Source organism: Anticarsia gemmatalis, chromosome 18 (assembly GCF_050436995.1).
Source record: "Anticarsia gemmatalis isolate Benzon Research Colony breed Stoneville strain chromosome 18, ilAntGemm2 primary, whole genome shotgun sequence".
NCBI lineage: Eukaryota > Metazoa > Arthropoda > Insecta > Lepidoptera > Erebidae > Anticarsia > Anticarsia gemmatalis.
This window is the reverse complement of record NC_134762.1, coordinates 9137265-9164326: the sequence shown is the minus strand read 5'-3', so window position 1 is coordinate 9164326 and position 27062 is coordinate 9137265. Positions and strand designations below refer to the sequence as shown.

The 27062-nt window shown below is 35.9% G+C and overlaps 2 protein-coding genes across 2 annotated transcripts; one reads left to right on the top strand and one right to left on the bottom strand.

The window, feature by feature from the left end:
- Nucleotides 1-1789: 1789 nt before the first annotated feature.
- Nucleotides 1790-21987, bottom strand: LOC142980786 (E3 SUMO-protein ligase ZBED1-like). The gene is made up of 2 exons (XM_076126364.1): nt 20753-21987; nt 1790-1970 (listed from the first exon to the last, which is right to left on the bottom strand). Exons 1-2 carry the CDS (start codon nt 21985-21987, stop codon nt 1790-1792), a joined length of 1416 nt encoding a protein of 471 aa, XP_075982479.1.
- A 1022-nt stretch (nt 21988-23009) lies between these two features.
- LOC142980594 (E3 SUMO-protein ligase ZBED1-like) lies at nt 23010-25347 on the top strand. The gene has a single exon (XM_076126062.1). It carries the CDS (start codon nt 23097-23099, stop codon nt 24237-24239), a length of 1143 nt encoding a protein of 380 aa, XP_075982177.1. The 5' UTR covers nt 23010-23096; the 3' UTR covers nt 24240-25347.
- The last annotated feature ends 1715 nt before the right edge of the window (nt 25348-27062 follow it).

Genomic DNA, 27062 nt, shown 5'->3' with positions numbered 1-27062 from the left:
TCCCTACTGTTCTTTCAACTAAATCTTATCTTAATGTTAGCTTAAATAAAATCGAAAATAGACTCTCAGAACTAAGTATGTATCTAGGTAAGACTTCACGCCAAAAGAGAGAACTGTTATATGGTTTGAGTTCTGTTTTAAAATGGCTCATTGGTACTCCTGATGCCAAAGATGCCAAACATTACAACGAATACATAGATCTTCTCGAGAAACAAAATCTAGAAATGTCTGAACTAATGCAAAAACAAATTCAAATTACTAGCTCAACTATAAAAAACTTTAATGAAACCATATTTAAAATATCATTCGATGAACAAATTATTAACGAAAATATACGTCGCTTAAATGACTACTTCAACAAAACCGAAAATCTAGTGTTTAATTTAAAGATAACTGAAGATATTACATCTATTACTATACAAATTCTTGAATTGGCTACAAATCTCGAAAACGATATCAATGACTGCCTTACAAGTATCCTCTTTGCTAAATCAATAAAATCAAGGCATTACAGCGATAAACATATGAAAAATAACGCTTGGCAAAAAGTGGGCGCTGAAATGAATATGTCTGGTATGCATTAGTTTAATTATTTTTATTTGGGTGGAAGGTATTTAAACGTACATCAAAAAAAGTAATTTTTGTATGCAAAAGTCATATATTATTTGTCTCGCAATAGAGGAAAAAAAAGTAATGTAGTATTGATGTACATTTTCGAATTATCTGCAATACTAGTTTTGCTAAACATTTAGTTTATTTGTTGTGAAGTAATTTATTTGATATATATTTATATATACATATTTGAGAATAAATTGATGTGAGATTATTTTCATTTGATGTGCAATTAATAATATCCCATTTATTTGATTCACTGCTGAGCTGGGAGCAAAAGAAAAACGTATATAAATAGGTATGTATTTTTATTTGAAAATTAAAATAAATCATTTTTTATATTTTAATTAAAATTAAAAATAACTTTAAATTGTTGCGATGTCGTCAGCAAATTGTAGAACTCGTTAGTTTACATACGGCACAGTCTTTTGTAAAACTTGACACCATTTTGATGTTAAATCTATTTAACTACGGGAAATCATTTCGTTTTGCCAAGAAACTGCACCACAAGAATTAAAATAAGTCTTAAATTTATCTCTTATACACATAGCATTTTCTTGGGAAACTGAACCCTCTTGAATATTTTGTAATATACTATTTATTGGCACTGTTTCATTTATGTTTTCAAATATTTCATCATTTCTTAGGTAATTATGTAAACAAGTGCACGCTAATATCAAAATGTCTAGGTATTTGGGTTGCATTCTAATTCTCTTTTGAAAAACCTCAAACTTTTGTGTTAGTATTCCGAAACTGCTCTCTACAATACGTCTTGCACGGCCAGGCGATAATTAAATATTTTCTTCTCGACGTCTGTCGACACTTGGTTTCCAGGAAAAGGTCTCATTATGTGTTTGTGTAACGGAAAAGCCTCATCTCCAACAAAAACATGTGGCAATGCTTCTGTCGTACCTGGCAAACATTTATTAGGTGGTATATCCAGTGTATTATTATTCAATGATTGTCCTAATCTGGAGCTGCTTAAAATGCCACTATCACTATTGCGACCATATGCTCCAATGTCGACTACAACGAATCGATAATTTGCATCGGCAATGGCTAGCAAAACTACACTGAAAAAAATTTTATAGTTATAAAATTGACTGCCGCTGTTCCAAGGTGCTCTTATATTAACATGTTTGCCATCTATGGCTCCTATACAGTTAGGAAAATTCCATTAAGTTTCAAATTCTTTTGCTAGTTTGGTCCATAACTCAGCTGTTGGTTTGGGCATAACACGCGGCCGTAAATACTTCCATATCGCGGAGCAAGTTTCGTGAACAATTTGAAGTACAGTACTATATCCCATATGATACTCGTGAGCTAGCGCTTTGAAACTGATAGCAGTAGTTAGAAATCTGAAACAAAATTTAATTATTATCACCAGTATAAGTTACACATATCGACATATCAAGAGTAACAGCCCCGGTAGTTTGTCTACTTTTGTCCGTGTGTGTATATTATTATGTTACCATCATAAAAATTAAAAACCATTAAACATAACAAGATTGTTATATTAATAAGTATATTACTACTATTTTCAGTGGATGATTGCCAAAAGTCTTGGAAGAAATTACGAGATAGTTATAGAAAGGGCATTTCATTAAGAGAGAGTAGAAGTGGGTCAGCTAGAAAAGTAGAACGCCCATTAAAATTTGAAAAAGAATTAGAATTCATAAAACCCTTCATGAAAAGCAGGAAACAAATTTCAAATTTAACGAGTTCGCCAGAAGATACAGATATTACCACAGATGGCGAATATCAGTCTATGTCCCCAAGACCGCAGTCGCAGCTTCTACCCTCACCACGGCCACATTCGCAGTTATCATCGTCACCACGGCCACAGTCGCAGTTATCACCATCACCACGGCCACAGTCGCAGCTATCAAACCGGACCTCTTTATCCAACGAACAGCCTCTCAAAATGTCAAATTTATTGTTCAAACAATATATTGAAGAAAAGAAAATGGAAGATGACCCAACTATTAGCTTTTTCTTAACCATGGGCCGAACTGTGAAAACAATGCCTAAAAATATTCAAGCCAAATTAAAAGGAGAAATTTTTCGCCTCATAAATGAAACGGAAATAAGACTTGCCGATGACACCGGTGGTAACATGACACGAGATACAGCTGAATTCGACTTATCTGCCACAGGAAATAATACAACCATATCACCTTCTTCAGAGTATCCACTGGAAACAATCAGTATCAGTCCTAGATCTGTGGCAGAAAATTACAATGAAACAAACATTCCAACCACATCCTTTTCATACACACCATCAATAATACCGGCTGCAGAAAACAAAACTATTACATCTTTTTCATACAAACCATCCAAAATACCGTCGACTTCAACAAGTTATCAAGAAACGAACACAGAAAATATCTACGAGACAAACTCCTCACTAAGCTCATTCGACCCACCTCCGTCGCCTTATATACCACACGCTGTGTCGAAATCACAACAAAGATCCTCTGAAGAGGATTATGAAACCAATTTTATCAATACGACATTTGACTAATAAAGAACTGTTGCCTAAATTTTCTTTCAAACAATGTTTTTTTTGGAGTGTTGTTGATTGGAGTTAATGTTGAACAATATATAACAATACAATTGAATATAAATATACTTTTTACTTATTTACTCACCTGAGGCAGACCGATAGTCTTTCTTCAGCGGGAATAGCCAATCTATAATTGGTATTTTGTTTTTGAATATGTGGCCTGAGAATTTCCAACAAACTTTCAAATTTGTTAAAGTTCATTTTATAATAGTCATAATGAATGCTAGGATACAGATGTAAATTTGTGCAAAATGTACGAAATTGGCCAAACAAATGTCTTTTCTTCCACACGTCGTGTACCCAAAAGTTTCTTTTTCTTTTAAATCTTTCCCTCCTTATGTCTTCGGCCTCTTCCTCTTCTTTTATATGTGCAATAATAATTAAATCCAAAATACTCATTTTCACTGCATAAACACAAGTTTCCTCGAGTTTTATTGAAAGTGAACTGCGCATAGAACGACCCGTGAATACTACTAGTTCATTACTGATTATAAAATAATTAGGTGCTGTACAACACGACTTATATCCCGTTTAAAACTACAGATCTTGTCAATGACCTTTAATATAACACTGACAACTAAATTGTGACAATCAGTTGACATTGACAGATGTGAAATGTCAACTAGGTATTTAATCTTAGCACGTATCCTTGCACAAATAAATTCAAATATCTTGTGATTCCCATGTTCTAAAAATCGAATAATTAAAATAGGGGCTTCTCGGTGATAGCATCCACTAAATTAACATACCCTCAGGTCAAAACATGAACTTTTTTAGCGATACGGGAGCTCCATACTAACCTGCCATATGCCTTTCCTCTTTGCAAAAGATAGTTTCGAATCCACCATCTTTTTCTCTTTTATTTATTTGAAATCTTATAAATCAGATACAGAGAACACAACAACACTACCTCCTCGGGCAACATTTTAACTCAGACTGGCGTGTGGACAACCTGTATTGATTTAAACAAAGTTGCTAGCAACATTCTCGCCGCTCACCAACAATGTTGATCAACTGTTCCTAAACAAATGTTTACCATGAATACGGGGCTTTAGTCAGACAGTTTTTAAAAGAGTATATCCCTAAAATTAAATATTTCATTTATTTCGAAGACAATAAACATTGCACTCAGTTTACCAGAATTATAACTCAGTTATTTAGGAAAGATTGTGTTAATGTTTATGAATGTACTCAACGTGTTGTTTCTGTCGAAGACGAAAACGAGCAGAGAGACATCGTATTAAAATATCACAAAGGTAAAACGTGTAATAGAGGTATTAAAGAGACCAGAGAAGGTAGCACATCTCAAAAGAACCTATTATTGGAATAATTTACACGAAACCGTTGCAGACATGATAAATTCATGCGAACCATGTAAACTAATGAAGTACGATAGGAAACCAATTAAGCCGGAACTTCAATTGACTCAAACTCAATCGAAACCCTTTGAAGAAACATTCATCGATATCTTTTCAATTAAAAACTCTTATTTTCTAACAATAATATATGCTTTTAGTAAACTAGGACAAGCCTTTGAGATTTCAAGTAGAAACACTCCTGAAATAATAAGAGCATTAATTAAATATTTCTCTTTTTACGGAAATGAACATGAACATGCGAACGGATATTTTCGAAGTCAGGCACAGGTATCTCCCGAAGCAACCGTGCCATGGAAATATGGCCCTAATATATATAACATCTTTACTATACATGTCAGAAGACCAGTTTGAGCGCCTGCTGTCTGTTGTGGGAAATCAGGCTCAGAGGCAGGGTTCTTTTGCATCGGCCAACATCAGACACGACGGAGGTATTTAGATCAGTAGAAATATTGATATCAGAACAGAACGCCATAAGAAGCATCCCTCTTATTCTAACCGATGAGGCTGCTATTTGGTGGAATGGAATCAAGAATAAAGTTTCTACTTGGGCTGAATTTGAACGACGTCTTCGTCATGCTTTTGCTCCCAAAAGACCTGCTTACCTTATTTATGAAGACATATCCGGGATCAAATATTTATACACTTAACAAATAAAATTTTGTGCAAAACAAAAATTACCGACAAACTTAAAAATCGCTTTAAATAGTCATTTCAAGCGAGTATCTGTAACGCGAAAAGAACCTACAGTGAGTGAACCGTGGCAAAAGCAGCAGCACCTGCAGCTTGAAGACAAGCAGACTCACGCCTCAAAATTGGCAATGCCCGTGGGGTAAGCATATACTCTGATTAGTTTAGTTTAGTGTGAAAGTTTTGGTGCAATCTATTAAAGCACCTTATCGCTAATTTGCTCTTCAATCCATTGCTAGATTTAAGCGATTTCCAAAGCTCAAGGAAATAGTATGGTTGACGACCAATCCTGCCTTTACGAAGAAAAAAAATGGAAACAGAATACTCTGCATTCGCCAAACTTCTACCCACATACGATGGGAATATGTGAATATTAGCGTTCTATATAGAGAACGTAAAATGCCTTGGGGATAATTCATGACACCGTGGATATTAGTATTACTTGTCTAATAAGGAACAAACTAAAAGGTAAAACTGCTGAAGCACTTGCGGAAAATTGGAGAATTTAGGGCAGCTACACAACTTATACATGCTTTAACACATGTCACTAGGGACAAACTTCTCTAGAAGATAGCGAAGATAGAATTAGGGTACTAATAACCGCATTAATTGCAGCTGAACCTGACAAACAAATTCATTTACGAACAAATCGGACTTGAAACACTCCTTAAGAGTCTAAATCCAGTGGAAAACTTAGACCAAGCAGTAAAACTTGCAAAGCAAGAAGAAGAAGATCTCAGGGCTAGACGAATTCAACAGAAGGAAAATCTAACCCCTTTAAGGTTACCTCCAATAAATTTACTAATAAAACGGGTATCTTCTTTATAAAAAGAAAGAGAGTCTGAACAAAAGCAATACAGGCTAACTCCGAACAAAACAAAAAGAAAATTCATTTCCAAAGTGAATTGGAAGAAAAAAAAATTATGAGGACGAGCAGGGGCAGGATAACAATTATAGCGAATTAGAAGATAGTGACGAAAATTTCCAAGTACATCTTCTAAAACCACAAACAAAACGTAAAAGAATACGTGGAATTCTTTTGTAATTATTTACGGTTTAGTAGATAAAGGACTTATTCGCAAAACGCCTTACCCCTAAAAAGAGGACCTAATCGTCCAATGGCTTATTCTTATAAAGGCTAATTCGCAAAATGACCTATTCTTAAAAAGACCTATTCGCAAAATGGCTTATTCTTATAAAGACTAATTCGCAAAATGACCTATTCTTAAAAAGACCTATTCGCGAAATGACCTCTTTTTACCAGTTGCCTATTATTTTTTTTTTTTAATTATGTTATTCTTAAAATAAATAACCATTCAAATAGTACGCCGCAAATCCAGCAGATGGCGTTGTAAACATGTTATTTTTTTTAATTCTTTGTAAAATAATAAAATTAAAATACAGCACTTATGTAATAAAATAGAATATATACCGCATGTTGACAACCAACATATTTTTATATATATACAGGGTGTAACAGACAGGCTACCGAAAACGAAAAAAAAAATGATTCTAGACATGATTCTGGTGCTTATGGCGTTGAAAATTTTCATCGCTTTTTTCATGATTTTTCCGATTTTTTATGCGTTTTTTTTATTTTTTTTCGGTATTATTTCGTTAATACTACACAGTGCAACATGAATATGAGAAAAAATCCGTCATATTACTGTTTTTCACAAAAAACAGAAATGGATTAAAACTACGTATAAATTCGCTATCAGCTGTCCGCGGCCAACGACACCGCGCCGGCGGCGGCCGGCCGCGACGGTCGACGTACCTACGCGCGCCACACAGACACGATTACGCACACAGCTGTCAGCCTCACTCTCACTAGTATGCAGCGTTACTTAGTATTTGTTCTTCTATGTTAAAAATGAAAATGACATAATTATCCCGCTCTCCGATAAAAGGTACATTAATAAGATTTAAAATGTGTGATATCTTATTATTATTACACGTACAAATACATACAGAACGACAAAAAATCCTATTGATATTCTTTAGCGCTATAAAAATCTCTAATAAACAATTTAACAAGTATTGTCGCTTTGTTCTATTTGTTCTTGCAAACTTATTATTCTATTCGATATTTACACGCTCATTCATACAAGCGCGGTGCGACTCGAAAAGTAGATTGCCCTACTGACGCGTGACGCCGCGACCGCGCGTGGATGTTACATAGATGGGATGCGACAAAATGAATGCTAAGTACCTAATTCTCCGGGGATAATGAATTATGATAAGTTAGTTTCTCTGATAAGAATATTAATGGATATTGATTGTTATCATTGTTATGTACCTACATTTTTTATGGTTTAATTAAATAAACGTTTCGTGTTTATTTTATTTACTTTAATCTGATTTTATGTTATTGAATATCAAAGCAGGTATTTTAAACTTACATCAATAATGTTTGTAATGTTATTCGGTATTTGAATAAAACTACAATGCAACGAGTAACAAATGTGACAAGTAAAAATAGTACCTAATGCCACATCAATATTTTATTCAATCTAATCTCTCGCTGGGATCCTAACTCGTCGCTCGTCACCAAATCGGCGGCGCGCGCGCGGACGGCGCGGAGGGAGCGGGTGGCGCGGGCGAGGGGCGGCGCGAGTGAGCGGAGACGCGCCGGCGGCTCTCTGTGATTGATAGTTCGAGCAATTTGCTCGCGGAAGACGGAAGCTTTTCACCGGTGTCGTTCGTTATGTCCTATTCGTCGTGTCGTGTGTGAACTGTTGTTTATTATTACTTGTTAGAGCCCCCGCAAACTACGAACTTTCTATCGGCCGATAGTTTGGTCGGCTTCTTAATCAGTATGAAGATGTATGCAGGTGCGCACATTATAGTCATTCAGTATCGGCCGATAAAAAAGTTTGATGGGCTTCACGATTGCCTTCAAACTGAACCATCGGCGAACTATCGGCCGACCGCTTGATCAGTATGGCGCTCAAGCGCCGCCCGCGCACTTGGCGATTGTTTCATCGTATTGTAACGCTCAATCTCTCCTCTGCAGGTATAGCAAGTCTTAAATGTGTATCTTGCTTTGATATTGAAGGTCCAATTAATTTAACAAGTTCGTTGAAACTAGTTACGCTCATTCGATAAAAGGAGAATTTTTTTTCCGGGAAGTCTAGTAATTTAGAATGAATAGTGTAAAACTTCCCTTGCAATAATCTGTTACTGTAAATGGGATGTACCCAATACTCTCGCTTTCTCTTCTTCATTCTTTTTCTCCTTTGTATCAAGTATAAAGCAATAATAATATTTTTGGGAAACATTTCACGCGACCGATCTCTTCACCAACTCTAGTAAATTTAATTAATCGGCCAAACCATTTGTTGGCTAGTCTGCGCACTCGCGACCAACCCAACTGTTTTGTTGGCACAGTGTGCGCACGAACAGGCCAACCCGACTAAACTATCGGCCGATTTTAAGTCTGTAGTCTGCGGGGACTCTTATTGTTTCGGTTTTGAGTTGTTAGTGTTTTTATTGTTATTATTTTTGTTGTTATTGTTTTCGAAGTGCAGTTATGTTCGTAAATAGGAAGAAATGTTGATGTGCTATGTATGGTGAAGCACGTGGAAGTGCACGGCGTGCTCTGCACCTGTACGTCCGGATCCAAAGGTAGCTACTCAAACTCTCGCCATACACCAGGTAATTGCGTGTTGATAGACATTGATAACAATTCGTTTTAGCACTTTCTTATTATTGGTTACATTTTGCTATTATTGTTTGATTTCACGTAAGCCAAGTAGGTATCTACCTACTTACAATTTTACTATGAGCTATTGTAACATACGAGCGTACTTACGATACCTACCATAAACGATACATAAGATTGTTATCTAATAATACATACTAGTGAGCGCATAGACGTGGTGGTACGCGTACGTACCGCTGATTGTTGGCAGCTCCTCGCATGATCAATTATTGTATCAACTTTTGGCGATTGAAAAGAGTGGCCGTGAGTTTCTCGCTAGCTCTTCTCATAAGGCTCTACCTCCTTTCCGAGCTAGTGGTAGATTCAGTAATTGTAACGACTATCGTAAGTGTCAACATTTGACCTAAATGAATAAATGATTTGATTTTGATTTTGATACCTACGACGCGTCGCGACATGTCGTCGCTCAGCGCGCCGCCGCCGCCAGAAATCTCGTAGGCATGCGCGGAGATATATCGCGTTGTTCACTATACATTGAATGCTCAAAAATGACTAACTCGGGAACCAATCATTTCCGAGAAAAATGGTTGAAGTAAATTTCGCGAATTTAGTCGGCGCACGGCGTGCTCTGCACCTGTACGTCCGGATCCAAAGGTAGCTACTCAAACTCTCGCCATACACCAGGTAATTGCGTGTTGATAGACATTGATAACAATTCGTTTTAGCACTTTCTTATTATTGGTTACATTTTGCTATTATTGTTTGATTTCACGTAAGCCAAGTAGGTATCTACCTACTTACAATTTTACTATGAGCTATTGTAACATACGAGCGTACTTACGATACCTACCATAAACGATACATAAGATTGTTATCTAATAATACATACTAGTGAGCGCATAGACGTGGTGGTACGCGTACGTACCGCTGATTGTTGGCAGCTCCTCGCATGATCAATTATTGTATCAACTTTTGGCGATTGAAAAGAGTGGCCGTGAGTTTCTCGCTAGCTCTTCTCATAAGGCTCTACCTCCTTTCCGAGCTAGTGGTAGATTCAGTAATTGTAACGACTATCGTAAGTGTCAACATTTGACCTAAATGAATAAATGATTTGATTTTGATTTTGATACCTACGACGCGTCGCGACATGTCGTCGCTCAGCGCGCCGCCGCCGCCAGAAATCTCGTAGGCATGCGCGGAGATATATCGCGTTGTTCACTATACATTGAATGCTCAAAAATGACTAACTCGGGAACCAATCATTTCCGAGAAAAATGGTTGAAGTAAATTTCGCGAATTTAGTCGGCGCACGGCGTGCTCTGCACCTGTACGTCCGGATCCAAAGGTAGCTACTCAAACTCTCGCCATACACCAGGTAATTGCGTGTTGATAGACATTGATAACAATTCGTTTTAGCACTTTCTTATTATTGGTTACATTTTGCTATTATTGTTTGATTTCACGTAAGCCAAGTAGGTATCTACCTACTTACAATTTTACTATGAGCTATTGTAACATACGAGCGTACTTACGATACCTACCATAAACGATACATAAGATTGTTATCTAATAATACATACTAGTGAGCGCATAGACGTGGTGGTACGCGTACGTACCGCTGATTGTTGGCAGCTCCTCGCATGATCAATTATTGTATCAACTTTTGGCGATTGAAAAGAGTGGCCGTGAGTTTCTCGCTAGCTCTTCTCATAAGGCTCTACCTCCTTTCCGAGCTAGTGGTAGATTCAGTAATTGTAACGACTATCGTAAGTGTCAACATTTGACCTAAATGAATAAATGATTTGATTTTGATTTTGATACCTACGACGCGTCGCGACATGTCGTCGCTCAGCGCGCCGCCGCCGCCAGAAATCTCGTAGGCATGCGCGGAGATATATCGCGTTGTTCACTATACATTGAATGCTCAAAAATGACTAACTCGGGAACCAATCATTTCCGAGAAAAATGGTTGAAGTAAATTTCGCGAATTTAGTGTCACAAAATTAACACTGAAGTTTTCGGTTAACCGTCGTTTACACCCTGTATATCGATGTACATATTAATACTTTTTATACGAAACCTTTTTTGTAATCCAAATGGTGAAAAATAAAGATATACTTTGACAGTCGTACAGAAAATTGTGTATTATTCTAACACCGCATATTATTTATTATTTATTTAGTATTGCTTCGCGTTGAGGGAAAATGGAAGAATCGGAGTTTATTGTTGTTAAAAATCAAAAAGGCCACAAAACGTTAATTTTTAATGGTTATCGCTATAACAAAGTTAGAAACAATAAGAATAAAAGTGTATTTTGGAGATGTGTAAAAAAGAAAGAGTGTAGTGCATCACTTACAACAGACGCAAATATTAAAAAAGTTCATAGAGTTTCTCAACATTGCTGTGAGTATGACAAAGATAGTAATGCTGTCTATGTTGAAATGGATAAATTGAAAAAAGAGGTTTGTAGTAATTTGGAGCCAATAAAGGGAATTTTTGAAAAGAATTTCGATAATTTGCCTAGCGTCAGTGCAACTAAACTCCCAACTTTTCAATCGAAAAAAGACAGTTTATATAAAGCGCGAAAAAAATTTTTAAACTCTGAAAGACTAGCATTTAAAAATTTAGAAGATGTGTGTGTACCAGCTGCATTGGGTGAAAAATTCCTCATTGCTGATGATGGTGACACTGAAAAAATATTAGTGTTTGCCTCCAAACTTTCAAAAAAGATTATTCGTTGTACAAAGAAAGGGTTTTACTATGGGGATGGCACGTTTAAATGTGTACCTCACCCGTTTTACCAATTGTATACTATCCACTTGGATCTTAATTCTAGTAAAAAGACAACAAATATTGTGCCTTTAATTTACGCGCTCTTACCCAACAAAACGCAGAGCACTTATTGTCGACTATTTAATATACTCAAAGATCGAGTAGGACTGGATATGGGAAATTATAAATGTGATTATGAGGTGGCTACCATGAATGCAGTTAGTGCAATTTTCCCAAACGCAAATGTCAGCGGTTGTTATTTCCACTACCAACAGGCAATTTGGAAAAAAGCTAAAGATATGGCATTGACTACTTCAACGGAAAATCGAAAAGTGATTCGCATCGCCGCCGTGATGCCGCTTCTACCACCATGTTACATACCAGAAGGATGGCAAATTGTTTACGGAATGATAGAACGATTGCCTCCTGCAATGAAACAATTCCAAACGTATTTAGAACGACAATGGCATCGCCTGACTCCGACATTATTAAGCTGTGCTGGTCAACGTCATAGGACCACCAATGCCCTGGAAGGCTGGCACCGACGACTCAACGTTAAAATACCAAAACGTCCAAGTTTATTGCACTTCATCTACAAAATTCGAGGGGAGTCGAAGCATTTTGATGTGATTATTAACAAGAGTTTATTTCAAAGTTTAAGAAAAAATAGAAGAAATAGAGATATGCTGTTCGACAAGAAATATAAAAAAATCTTGACTGCATTACAGATACGGCAAATAACAACGGAACAATTTTTAAAAAAGATTATTTATTTACAAATTTTAATGTAAAATAAACCATGAGCAACTTTCATTTAATGCCTATTTTTACTGGTATAATTTTAATATGTGTATATCAATAATGTAGATAGAGAAGATAAATATATACATATGTATTGTATACATATATTTGTTAATATAGCGGGTAATAAGTTCTAGTTCAAAGGATTTGAAGTTTATCAATACAAATAAAAGATCATATACATAAGTATATTATAGTGTAATAGCCCCGTAGAAACAAAATTTATATACCTACCTAACATCAATTATTAGTAATAAAAATAATTATTGTGATTTTATTTAATTATTGTTAAAATAGAGGAAAAGCAGTAGGTTTTTGATTATCATTCATATTTTGATATTTTTGACCTTTTTAATAAATAATAAATATGATTATGTATTCCATTTCTTTAAATATTTACTCTTTATACATACTTAGACTATGGATTATGCCTACATCCTGAAATTATGTTTCATGTTCGGGAATAGGGAATTTTACGAATAGGGTATTTCACGAATAGGGTATTTCACGAATAGGATATTTCACGAATAGGGTATTTTACGAATAGGGTATTTTACGAACATGGTATTTCACGAAAAGGGTGTTTTACGAATAGGGTATCTCACGAATAGGCCCAAAAACGACTGCAAGTCATTTTGCGAATAAGTCCTTTATCTACTAAACCTTATTTACCTTTGTATTGTCACGGTGTTTCGATGGTTTCGGTTCTCATTTCAATATGGTGAATAAATTAGTAATTACACGATAACGCGCGCTGTCACACCGCTTTAATTGTACGAGACTACCTGCAAGAAGTTGGAATCCCTGTTATGCGCTGGCCGGCGCGAAGTCCAGACCTGAACCCAATTGAGCATCTTTGGGATGAACTCGGAAGAAGAAGAAACGGCGAGTACGGGCACGTGATCCTGCCCCTGCTACTCTCCAAGACCTCCAAGATGCCGTAGTTGCAGAATGGGACAACATTCCTCAAGAGACTGTTGTCACATTAATTCGGTCCATGAGAGAACGCATGGAAGCAGTCATCAGGGCTAGGGGGAGTAACACTAGGTTTTAAGTTTTTTTAAGGACTTTATTGTAATTTTTGGTGATAAACAAATATCTCGTTAACGTATTATTGACGACTAATTCCAAAATACATGCTCATTTATTTAATAATTAGTGCAAAGCGCATGCACATAAAGATAGCTGGGTACAAAATAATCCCCTCCCCCCGCTCTCCAACCCACGCTCTTGCGCACAGTGTTGCCAACTCTACGTCTTTTTACGTAGATCTACGTATTTTAAGCCTTCCACGCAAACCTACGAACTTTAGTCCCAGAATCTACGTATTTTCTATCAAAATTATTCAATTGCAAAATAACATATCCCGTTGTTAGACTGAATGGGCATTATTTTTGTTACTTTCGTAAAAAAAAGTTAATAAACGTTCCGTTTTATACTAGCGCATACTCGCCTCGCCTCGCCACTCAACTTATTATTACGCCATTCATTTTAAAAACAGTGTCAGTCATCAGTCAATTCAAAAGAACTGAGACTCATGTGACTGTGTAAAACGAAACGTCTTGGCGTCTTGTCTGCGGTGTCTGCCGTAAATAAAACGGTAAAAGTGAATCTTAACCTAAAAATATTTCGAACTAAGATATCGAAGGTGTTTTTTAGTTTAATTTCAATATTTTTCAGCTTCCTGCTCAATTTAACTGAATTAAGACTGTGTAAAACTTGGCGTCTTGCTGTAAATAAAACGGTAAAAGTAAATCTTAACCTAAAAATATTTCGAACTAAGATATCGAAGGTGTTGTTTAGTTTAATTTCAATATTTTTCAGCTTCCTGCTCAATTTAATTGAATTCTGTTATGGAAAGAAGCAGTGACAGTGAGGAAGAGCGCAATGTTACTCCCACTAAAAAAAGAAAGCTGCATTATGAACAAAAATATTCACACTTGTGGGAAAAGGACCAAAAGTATTCAGGTTGGATTAAAAAAAGCAACAAAGGAGATTACTATTTTTATTGTAATTCATGTAAGTGTGACTTGAGATGTGGTGGAGGTAAAAGAGTTTTGGAAAAGCATGCAGAATCTTTTAAGCCCTTCTCCCATTACGATACGCCCGCGCGACTCTAGTCTCGGAGACTAGTCGCATCGAAGTATCTCACATACATTTGTATGGAGACTCTCACATTACGATACTGGTAGTCTCCATACAAATGTATGTGAGATACTTCGTGGCGACTAGTCTCCGAGACTAGAGTCGCGCGGGCGTATCGTAATAGGAGAAGGGCTTTAAACATAAGAATAATGTTAAAGGTTGGTGTGGTCTACTGGTGTATTTTTTTATGTTTTAAATTATTTACTTACTTTTCCAATAAAGTGTAAGAAAGAACTAGGTTCTAAGTTCAGAATAATGTTAATATTCCTTTACTTTATTATTGTCATTAGTGAATGTAAGTTTATTTAATTATCAGATGTGAAGGATTATGATTTCAGTTTCAGTATTCAGGATATTTTTTTCTACAGCTAGAACCAGCCTGCATGATAAAAATAAGCGCAGTCCTGTTAATGCGTTTATTTTTACTTTCAGGTGCAATACTTCAACCTACTATTATTTCAATGTTGCCTGAGTCTGCATCAAAGTCATTCACAGATAAAATTAAGTCTGGAGAAATAAAGATGGCATGTTTCCTAGCAGAGCACAATCTACCATTTAATTTAGCAGACAGTCTAAAGGATCTTGTACAATCAATTGCCCAAGATTCAAAGCTTGCATCAGAATTAACTTTTGGAAGAACAAAGGCACATGCTATTGTTACAAATGTTACTGGTATAGTAGCTGAAAACAAATTAATTGAAATGTTACAAAAAAATAAGTTTTCACTGATAGTTGATGAGAGCACAGACAGATCATCAACTAAACATTTGGCACTTATTGTAAGGACTGCAGTTGATTTTCATGTTGAAGATAGTTTTCTATGTCTAATACCAGTTGTTGACGGTACAGCTACAGTCTTACATAATGCATGTACAAAATATTTTGAAGAAAAGAATATTCCATTCAAAGAAAATATGATTGGATTTGCTGGAGCTGACGGAACTAATTCCATGTTTGGACAACATCGTTCTTTGTCTACATTGTTTGCAAAAGATATTCCGAATCTGTTTCTAATGAAATGCATATGTCACTCTTTTCACCTTTGTGCCTCATATGCTTGCAAAAAGTTACCACGAGGTGTGGAGGACTTTGCTCGTGATGTTTACAACTATATACAGAATAGTCCAAAACGCATTGGAGACTACAAAGAGTTTCAATGTTTTGTAAATGTTAAACCATTCAAACTATTACACCCTGCCCAAACAAGGTGGCTATCCTTGTTACAAGTTGTAAAAAGGCTTCTAGAACAACTACCAGCATTGAAATTATATTTTCAAAGTGCTGTGTTAACTGACAGATTGCTTGCAGCTCAGTCAATCCTTGATAAATGTATGGAACCAACCACTATTTAGAATTTTTAAATTTTGTGTTGCCATACTTCAATGATTTGAACAAAGAAATGCAATCTGAAAGCCCAAAACTCTACTTGCTATATGAAAAAAATTTTATAACCTACAAGACCATAATGGAATGTTTTTTAAAACCAGAATATTTGGAATTAACTGAACAGGAAAAAACAAGCATTCATGTCCATGACAAAGTTGCAGCATTGGAAACAAAAATATTGAATATTGATTTTGAAAAAATTGAAAACCATTTACCCCTGGAAGACATCTACTTAGGAGGCAATGTTACTGCTTTAATTTCAATGAACAAAAACAATATGCATCCAGATCAAATAAGACAGTTAAGACAAAAATGTCTTGAGTTTTACATTGAAAGTCTTATTCAAATAAAAAATCGCTTCCCTTTTGAAGATGAGCACAGACAAAGGTTGAAAAATTTAAGGTTTTTAAACCCTGACACATTGCTGGACTCAAATTTAAGACGTTCTGTACCGTCTATAGCTCATTTAGGGCAAATGTTTCCAGGTAAATAATCATTAACTTCAAATATTTTATTTAAAAGTTGAGTCTGTGTCTTATTTAGTTTTCAATTAATAATTTATTTTCAGGATTATGTCCAACAATTTGACAGAATTAGACCGGGAATGGAGAACGCTAAGAAATACTAATCTTCCATTTCAAGAGGATCAGCTAATCAAAGCAGATGAGTTTTGGCGTCATATTTCAAAAATAAGAAAAGGCGACTCGTCTCAAATGTTTCCTTTACTGGCCCAATTTGCGCAAAATTTATTAGTATTGCCACATAGCAGTGCAAATGTCGAGTGTCTGTTTTCTGCGATCAATTTGATGAAAACTAGCATAAGAAACAGACTTTCCACAGAAACGCTAACAGGCTTACTTTTCACGAAAAGTGGCTTAAAAATAAACCGCGAGCCTTCGCAGGAACACATTAAACATTTTAATAAATATATGTATAAATTTAATTTGTCTGAAAATGATAATAAAAATTGAATAATCTAAATAAATCGATGACCCTGAAAGTAGCGAACTTTTTTAAATTATCTGTAAGTGGTGGTTTCACATGTAGAATGTAGATATTGTAAAAACTAACCGGCTACTGGAATATTTATTTATTTATTATTATTTTTGTTCACGGAGATATCTCTCCAACCAGTTTTATCTATCTGCTGTCTGTCTGCAACTTTTAGGGTCTTATGAATTGTCGTTTTATTCACTTTTACCTACCCTACTGTCTTAATTTCAATCAAAAAAAAAAGTACGTAGATCTACGTATTTCTCATATGGAAATTTTACTATTTCTACGTAATTTTCTAATCTGGCCTACGCCTTTTTCAAAATCCAAGTTGGCAACACTGCTTGCGCAGGCAGGTAGTCGCCCGAACCTTAGTCACAGTCAGTTCGCTGCAGTGTACGTTCACGTGTTATTTCTTTGTGTTATCGGTGTTCACTTTACAATTACGACCCCTGCTTGTTTACTGGACTGATTGATAGCTTTTCGGTTGACCCTGATACGATAAAGGACTTTGTGATTACTGGATTGGGTACTGGGTATTATGGAAACTGGACGGCGATGTATAATGTGTCCGCGATCTGTTTTGCGACGAAGGCGGCACGTTTTATATGAGGCGTTAATTGAAAATGAACCTGAATTCATTCATTGCCTTCCAACAAATTTAGAACAGAGCAAGCGTCTCATTTACCTGAGATAGTAGACGAGCAAAATAAATGTCGGGAACCTAGTAAAGGCTTTAAAATTACTAATTAATTAGATTAGAATTTTTGATGTAAAAGTTTATGGTTGTTGTATTTTACATACATTGTTGTATTTTAAAATATACGTGTTCCGCTTGTGAAATACGCCATGTCGCAATTCATTCTTATCGGTAAGGAGGACACATGAGGACCTGTGCTGTCTGATATTGTAAGTTTTTTTTATAATTGTTCAGGGTGTTAGTTAAGATTAGAAAAAAATATTATTGTAATGTCTACGAATAAAAGTGGAATGAGTGACGCCAGCAATGCTGACGTCATTAATTCAAAACATTTAAATGGGTCTTTTTCGTCGTTATATAAATATGTTCAATAACTCTAATGATAGTTTAGCAGATCGAGAATATATATGATAATAAGATAATATTTTATTTTGCAAATATGGGTACAATATACATGATTCTTATGAAAGTTCTTCTAAGGATGAAAACTGTCCTACACTCATGATGTGAAATTAATGATTTACATCTATGAGGCATGAAGTAACAGAAGAAACTTATGGAGAGGATAAAGGTGAACCAATTAGAAAAAGAGGTAAACCAGGAACAGTCCCTCTTCCTTCCAAGATTCGGAGAATTCAGAATTCTTTAGGCAGTGGGTAACATCATGAGAGAACTGCCAAATCCATTTGTCGCGGTATTTTGATGAGAAGTCCCAAAATTTTTATAGCAATGGGATCATATCCCTACAAGATGGCAGAAGGTTATCGAACAAAATGGTACACACATACCTACTTTAGTGAGATGTAAATAAACTATATTTAAAAATGTTTTGAATTTTCCTCAAAATGGGAAGAAACTTTTTCCCAAACCTATTATTTATGGTAAACAAATACCTTAATGTTACTATTGAACATAGTTTTTCAGAAAAAGGCCATAGACAAGCTGAAGGTGACAGTGTACATGCCTTAATTGAAAGGTACTCAAAAAAAAACTAGTTTAAGTATACTCCATTGGAATTTAGTGAGATGGGCTAAGCCAGACGGCAAACCTTATAAAGTTCGGTTATTCCCAGTCACCACTGACACCGTCCCCACTGATGATAAATGGGAAAAAAAATCCCACATGTCGGCAGTGGTGACAAACGGGATAAGATATTCTCAGTCATCACCACTGGTGTCGTCCCCACTGATGATAAATGGGAAAAAATATCCCATGTCGCCAGTGGTGATTGGATTCGTTTCTACTGGCGACTAACGATGTGCGGTATCGATTATTAATAATCGATTAATCGATTATAAGAATAATTGTTTACAATCGATTGATTTATAGGTAATCGATTGTAATCGATTTTTGGAAGAAATCTTTTAAGCCCTTACCGCATACCAATCCTTATGTATGATTATGTTTTTTTTTGTAGTTAAACATCAATGATTAACACAAAAATTTGATTTGCATGGAATAAAGAACACTATCGTGTATTGGTACGTAATTAATTTGTCTATGGTAACTGTCACCTGTTAAATATAAGTTATGGTATTTCTATTTGCTAAGGGAATCCCCGCTTCTATAGGTAGTAAACGGTTGTAGTACAGGGAAATCCCGAAAATTATTTATTTGTCTTATTTAGTTCTTTTGATTCATTATTCATCATAATTCTATGGGACGTACAGGATCTATGACATTAAGCAGAGTCGAATATTAGTGAAATTTAAAATGAAACGCCGGCAAAGTATTTCTTATGTGTGGACTCATTTTAACAAAAGTGAACAGGAAGCTACGTGTAAGTTATGCCAAAAGAAAATTAAACTTTGTGGAAATACAACGAATCTGCGAAAGCACTTAAAAAGGATACATTTAATAATTGATAATGAGATGCCGTCTACTAGCAGCAGCCCAGCCACAGAGGAAATGATAAGTGAGTATGGTGGAACAAAAACAAAACAGACACGATTATCTTCTGTACAAGTAACAAAAGTTTTAAACCCGAAACAAATCCAAAATATTGACTCTGCTCTTTTGCAAATGGTTTGTGTAGATTATCAACCATTGCAAGTATCTGAAAATAAGGGATTTCTTAAGTTTATTAGAACCTTGCAACAAGAGATTTGTGGTAGTGAGACGGTCTATATACCGCCGAGTAGAAAAGTATTGACACAATCTATTTTATGTAAACACTATGAAGAAGCAAGGGCACATTTAAAAATCATTTTAAATGATGTAGAATATATGGCGGCAACCACGGATATATGGACTAGTGATGGGACTCGAATCACGATTGATTCGGATGATTCGAATCAACGTAATTCTAGCTCGATTCGAATAACATTTTGTTTTGATTCGAATCATGACCCGATTCGAATCAACACCCAGGTCTGCTGGAAGAAATTTCTTTAGAAATAAGCAGTACCTATGTACTAAATAGTTTTATTACCGTTTACTATTAAGAATTGTGTGTACATAAATGGTTAAATAAATATATCACCCGATATGTATCGAATCGATTTGTCGATTCTATGTTCGATCTAGACCGGAGGGAGGATACACAGCTAATAACGAACTATAAATATAAGGCAAAAATATAAACAACACAGGTAGTTTTTAATTAAGTTTTAATTTATATCCATAAGAAAAAGTATTTTAATGAAACAAGAATGTAATTACTTCACGTTTTAAATGAGTAGTGTAAGTGTGCAATAAAAAACCCTCGGTTTCAGTAAGTAACCAATAGAAGACAACAATTATAAAAAAATTAAATAAAAATACTTAATTCTTAAGTAATAAAACTAAAAAACAGTTCAAAAAAGAAATGGCACTTGGACAAGAAGGTAAATAACTAAAAAAACATTATTTAAGTATTATTAGTAAAACTGTCTAAAAACAAAATTTGGTCAACTTTTTTTGGGTCCAGCCTATTGCGTCTCTGATTGCACAAAAGGCCCGCTTTGGAAAACACTCTTTCAGCTGGAACTGAAGTGGCAGGGATGCATAAATATTTAATAGCCATTTTATACAATTCGGGATAGGTGTTTTTTCGATTTTCCCAATACGTCAACGGATTACCCTTTCTGTCTAAATAATCACTCTCAACGTATTGTTTTAATGAAATCGCGGCATTAGTAATTGGAGCGCTGTCGGTTACATTTCTCATCCTCTCATCAAAACTGGACCAGAGATCATCGTCTAAATCCCGCGACTCTGTAGCATTCGAGGTTCCTGGCAGAATTTCAGCTGCCAATACGTCTTCAGTAACGGATCTTCTGGATTCTGAAATACTGCTGGTTAATTCCGTTAAACACCACTGATATGCTCTTTCAGCAACAACGTTCGAACAAAACCCTTCTTTCTTAAAACGAGGATCCAACAAAGTACTTTTGCAGGCAGTCTTGTTTAAATCAAGAACCCCTAAACGCTTTTCAAGTACAGAAAGCAAAACTCTTTGTAGCTTCTTTCCTGCTTCAGATACTGGGGTTTTGCGTCTAATTGCATCTTTCAACGACTTGATTAGAGGTATGGTTGATGAAAGCGTTGGGTATTTCTCTCCTGAAACTATTCCAGTCGCTTGCTCAGCTGGTTTAAGTATTTTGGCGACATCCTCAACAGCAATCCATTCTTCGTTGGTAAGGTTATCAGGAGGATTTGATATAGCAACTAAAGTTGCACTTAATGGAACTTTAAGTTCGAGAAGTCTAGACAACATATAGTATTGCGAGTTCCATCGAGTTGCAATATCCTGTATCACTTTTAGCTCTGGTAACTCCATCTGTTTTTGCATTTCACGGAGCTTGTATGAGGATTTATCACTGTGTTTAAAGTGTGATACAATAGTACGACATTTACTGAGCAATTCCTGAAGTTTAGGTGCGTTTACAGATTCTGGGTTATCATCAGCACCACCGTCATCCTTCATACAGTCACCAATCGCCAAATTGAGGGTATGTGCCACACAAAACTGGTTTCTTTTATTTAAATGCTCATTTACAGCCTTTTTCATATTAGCGGCATTATCAGTGACAATCGCCACAACTTTGTCAAATATTTCCCACTCATCAAGCGATTCTCTAATTGACGCCGATATGGCCAAGGCGCTGTGGTCAAAATCAGCTTCTTTTGTGCTAATTGTGATGGCCTGCGATCTGCTGTCTGCGATAAAATGGGCAGTTATGGTAACGTAACTGCGGTTGCTGTCACTAGACCACAGGTCAGTTGTACACGCAATATTATCTATATCTTTTAGCTTTTCTTGGGCTGCTGCGCGACATATTTTATAATGATCCTGAAGCATGTTTATGGACAGGGTTTTACGCGACGGAAGTTCGAAATTAGGATTTAGCGCTTTTGTAAATTCTACAAAACCTTTTTGTTCAACGATGCTTAGTGGTTGATAGTCCCATACAACGAGATTCAGCAATGCTTTGTCCATCTTTCGTTTTTCGGCACTTGATAATTTTACTTTTGAGGTTAATTGGAGCAATGTTGTCTGTTTTTTTCTGGGTATTTCATCAGGTTCTGTGCTGGTTGATGGCTGTGGCTCTGGCTCAGATAAATTGAATTTTTCGTTGTATTGCACTGGGTGTTTTCTTTTTAAATGGTTGAGCAGATTAGTCGTATTATTTATTTTTGAATATGCTGTTTTACACATATTACACGTAGTTTTTTCTTCATTTTTAGTGAAAAAATCCCAGACACCACTTTTTTTCGTCGGCGCCATTATTTTTAAATTTTAATTCAACAAGGAGTAGAAAAAACGAACTCAAACTTCCAATACAACAAAAATTAAAAGTTCACAACAAGTTGGTCCAAATGCCGTTGCACTTTATTTTTGCATCTGTCTGTATATAACTAAATAATAATGTCTCTCACCAACAAAAACAATCGTTAATTATGTTTAAAATCACAAAACCTAAGTCCTGTTAAGTCACTGCAATCCTCTTCCAAACACACCCTTCAAAGTCCACAAAAATTAGATAAACACTCTTTTAAAAACAAAAAAAACTAATTTAGGTTGCCTACAAATGTCAATAAGATTATTTAGAAACTATATAAACTTTTAACGTAAGAAAACATTAAAGTTACAAGTAAAAAAAATGAACGAATTCTATTTACTCAACCGCTTAAGTAGACTTAACGTCTATGACAGATTCGAATCAAAGAAAATGATTCGAATCAACACCCTGATTCGAATCATTTTCTTTGATTCGAATCTACTGCAGTTACGTTACCATAACTGCCCATTTTATCGCAGACAGCAGATCGCAGGCCATCACAATTAGCACAAAAGAAGCTGATTTTGACCACAGCGCCTTGGCCATATCGGCGTCAATTAGAGAATCGCTTGATGAGTGGGAAATATTTGACAAAGTTGTGGCGATTGTCACTGATAATGCCGCTAATATGAAAAAGGCTGTAAATGAGCATTTAAATAAAAGAAACCAGTTTTGTGTGGCACATACCCTCAATTTGGCGATTGGTGACTGTATGAAGGATGACGGTGGTGCTGATGATAACCCAGAATCTGTAAACGCACCTAAACTTCAGGAATTGCTCAGTAAATGTCGTACTATTGTATCACACTTTAAACACAGTGATAAATCCTCATACAAGCTCCGTGAAATGCAAAAACAGATGGAGTTACCAGAGCTAAAAGTGATACAGGATATTGCAACTCGATGGAACTCGCAATACTATATGTTGTCTAGACTTCTCGAACTTAAAGTTCCATTAAGTGCAACTTTAGTTGCTATATCAAATCCTCCTGATAACCTTACCAACGAAGAATGGATTGCTGTTGAGGATGTCGCCAAAATACTTAAACCAGCTGAGCAAGCGACTGGAATAGTTTCAGGAGAGAAATACCCAACGCTTTCATCAACCATACCTCTAATCAAGTCGTTGAAAGATGCAATTAGACGCAAAACCCCAGTATCTGAAGCAGGAAAGAAGCTACAAAGAGTTTTGCTTTCTGTACTTGAAAAGCGTTTAGGGGTTCTTGATTTAAACAAGACTGCCTGCAAAAGTACTTTGTTGGATCCTCGTTTTAAGAAAGAAGGGTTTTGTTCGAACGTTGTTGCTGAAAGAGCATATCAGTGGTGTTTAACGGAATTAACCAGCAGTATTTCAGAATCCAGAAGATCCGTTACTGAAGACGTATTGGCAGCTGAAATTCTGCCAGGAACCTCGAATGCTACAGAGTCGCGGGATTTAGACGATGATCTCTGGTCCAGTTTTGATGAGAGGATGAGAAATGTAACCGACAGCGCTCCAATTACTAATGCCGCGATTTCATTAAAACAATACGTTGAGAGTGATTATTTAGACAGAAAGGGTAATCCGTTGACGTATTGGGAAAATCGAAAAAACACCTATCCCGAATTGTATAAAATGGCTATTAAATATTTATGCATCCCTGCCACTTCAGTTCCAGCTGAAAGAGTGTTTTCCAAAGCGGGCATTTTGTGCAATCAGAGACGCAATAGGCTGGACCCAAAAAAAGTTGACCAAATTTTGTTTTTAGACAGTTTTACTAATAATACTTAAATAATGTTTTTTTAGTTATTTACCTTCTTGTCCAAGTGCCATTTCTTTTTTGAACTGTTTTTTAGTTTTATTACTTAAGAATTAAGTATTTTTATTTAATTTTTTTATAATTGTTGTCTTCTATTGGTTACTTACTGAAACCGAGGGTTTTTTATTGCACACTTACACTACTCATTTAAAACGTGAAGTAATTACATTCTTGTTTCATTAAAATACTTTTTCTTATGGATATAAATTAAAACTTAATTAAAAACTACCTGTGTTGTTTATATTTTTGCCTTATATTTATAGTTCGTTATTAGCTGTGTATCCTCCCTCCGGTCTAGATCGAACATAGAATCGACAAATCGATTCGATACATATCGGGTGATATATTTATTTAACCATTTATGTACACACAATTCTTAATAGTAAACGGTAATAAAACTATTTAGTACATAGGTACTGCTTATTTCTAAAGAAATTTCTTCCAGCAGACCTGCGAAAGGAGAAAAGCGTTAAGAAACGGTAGACACAGTGTGTAGGGAGAGGAAACATGAAGGTGCCAATTAAGTTGGCACAGAATAAAAGTAAACTAATAAACTATATATACAAAGAAATAAACTAATATTAGAATAACTAAAATACTGTAACTAATATAATTATACTTAATGAATTAAGCAGAAAGATAGTGTTCTTTAACACGTCTTTTAAATAAAGATATAGACTGCGAGTTTCGGATGTTATGCGGAAGCGAGTTCCACAGTCTTACTGCATGAACGGTAAAGGAAAAGGAATAAAAGTCGGTTTTATGGGGTTGGAATTTGAGGAGAGTTCTAAGGTGGGACCTACAAGGAGCATCAAAGGGGCGTGCATAGGAAAAACGCTCTCGCAGGTAGGAGGGGTAATAGGGATTATGGAGGATATTAAATAGGAGACATAATATTCGAGTGTTTCTGCGAAGACGGATGGGGAGCCACTTGAGATCCTTGCGAAACTGAGAAACGTGATCAAACTTTCGTAGACCAAAGACAAAACGAATACACAAATTTTGCAAGCGCTCAAGTTTATTCAAAAGCTCCTCGGTGGCATCCAGATAGCAGGCATCAGCATAATCGATAATAGGCTGAATGAGAGATTGGGCAAGGGAGATTTTCGTTTTCAAGGGCAATAGAGTCTGGAGGCTTTTAAGCGAGTGAAAGGAAAAGTAAACCTAACGACTAACTTCATTGACATGAGGTCGCCATGAGAGATTGGAGTCAATCAATACACCTAAGTTTTTAGAAGTATCTGAGTAGGCGATAGGTACACCATCAAGGCATAACGGCGACAGAGATGACATATCGAGGGCATTGCGAACATACCGGCTGCCTATGATCATGGCCTGGGATTTTGATGGATTTATAAGTAGGCCATAAGACCTAGCCCAAGAACTGATAGAATCCAGGTCACGATTCATAGCAGCAATGGCAGGGTCAGCATCGTTTATAGGAAAATGCCGGTACAGCTGCAAGTCGTCTGCATACAGGTGAAAATAGGAAGATATAACTCTGGTAACTGAGTTTATGAAAATGGAAAATAGGAGAGGAGACAGAATATATCATTATTTTGATTCGAATCATCATTTTGATTCGAATCATCGTGTTGATTCGAATTAAGATTCGAATCGAACCAGGATGATTCGAATTGATTCGAATCCGTATTTTCGATTCGAGTCCCGTCACTAATATGGACATCTGATTCTAATAAGTCTTATATCACTATCACTGGGCACTGTGTATACAATGATGAATTGCAATCATTAGTTCTTTCGACTAGAGAACTTCCAAGTCCACATACTGGAGACCACATAGCAGAACATTTGCGTCAAGTATTTGAAGAATTTTGTATTCTAGACAAAATAGTTACAATAGTTTCTGACAATGCACAAAATATGAAAAAGGCAATTAATCAAAGTCTTCAAAAACATCACCATCCATGTATTGCTCACACGCTTAATTTGAGTGTTAAAGAATCGCTTTCTGGAGATCCATCCTTACAAAATATTATTAAAAAATGCAAGGCAATAGTTACCCATTTCCGTCACAGCACCAAAAGTACTGAGATTCTGTCTGCTAAACAAAAGCAAATGAATATGCCAATTTTAAAATTAAAGCAAGATATAGAAACTAGATGGAACAGTATAAGTATTATGTTTGGGAGACTGTGTGAAGTTAAAATCCCACTTACAATTGCTCTAACAGAAATTGATGTTCGACTAGAACCCCTTGATAACAAGTGGAAAGTATTAGCCGAGTGCGTAGAAATTCTAAAAAATATTGAAGAAATTACAGAACAATTATCTGGAGAAAAATATCCCACCATGGGAATGGTAATCCCATTAATAAGAGGTCTGCAGTACACTTAAATGCAACCAATACCGAAACATTAATTGGAACCCACGTGAAAGAAACATTATTAGATGTCGTACAAAGACGACTTGGTATCCTAGAAAGCAATAAGCACGTGGCAATAGCGTGTTTGCTGGATCCACGATTTAAAAAACTTGCTTTCGGTACCGATAGCAATGCATCAAATGCCCAACAACGTTGTATAGAAGAACTAACATATATAAGAAACAGCAACGCAGAGGCTAATGAGTTTGTAATTACGGAGACACAGCAGCTTGAGCAATCAACTTCAAAACCATCAATCTGGGATCATTTTGAGCAAAAAAAAACAAACTTTATCGCAACATCTGCATCTTCATCTGAGAATATTATAACATTACGGCAATATTTAGAACTGTCTTTAATTCCAAGGACAAGTAATCCTCTGCTGTATTGGAAGAGTATGAAATCGAAT

Bases quoted from the DNA above. Each gene is read 5' to 3' on its own strand.
- LOC142980786 (XM_076126364.1), bottom strand. From the start codon at position 21,987: ATGCTTCAGGATCATTATAAAATATGTCGCGCAGCAGCCCAAGAAAAG. The intron at 1,971-20,752 runs GTATTGGGAAAA...ATTTTGTTTCAG, and splicing joins AGAAAGGGTAATCCGTTGAC to ATTTCTAACTACTGCTATCA.
- LOC142980594 (XM_076126062.1), top strand. From the start codon at position 23,097: ATGAAAAAGGCTGTAAATGAGCATTTAAATAAAAGAAACCAGTTTTGT.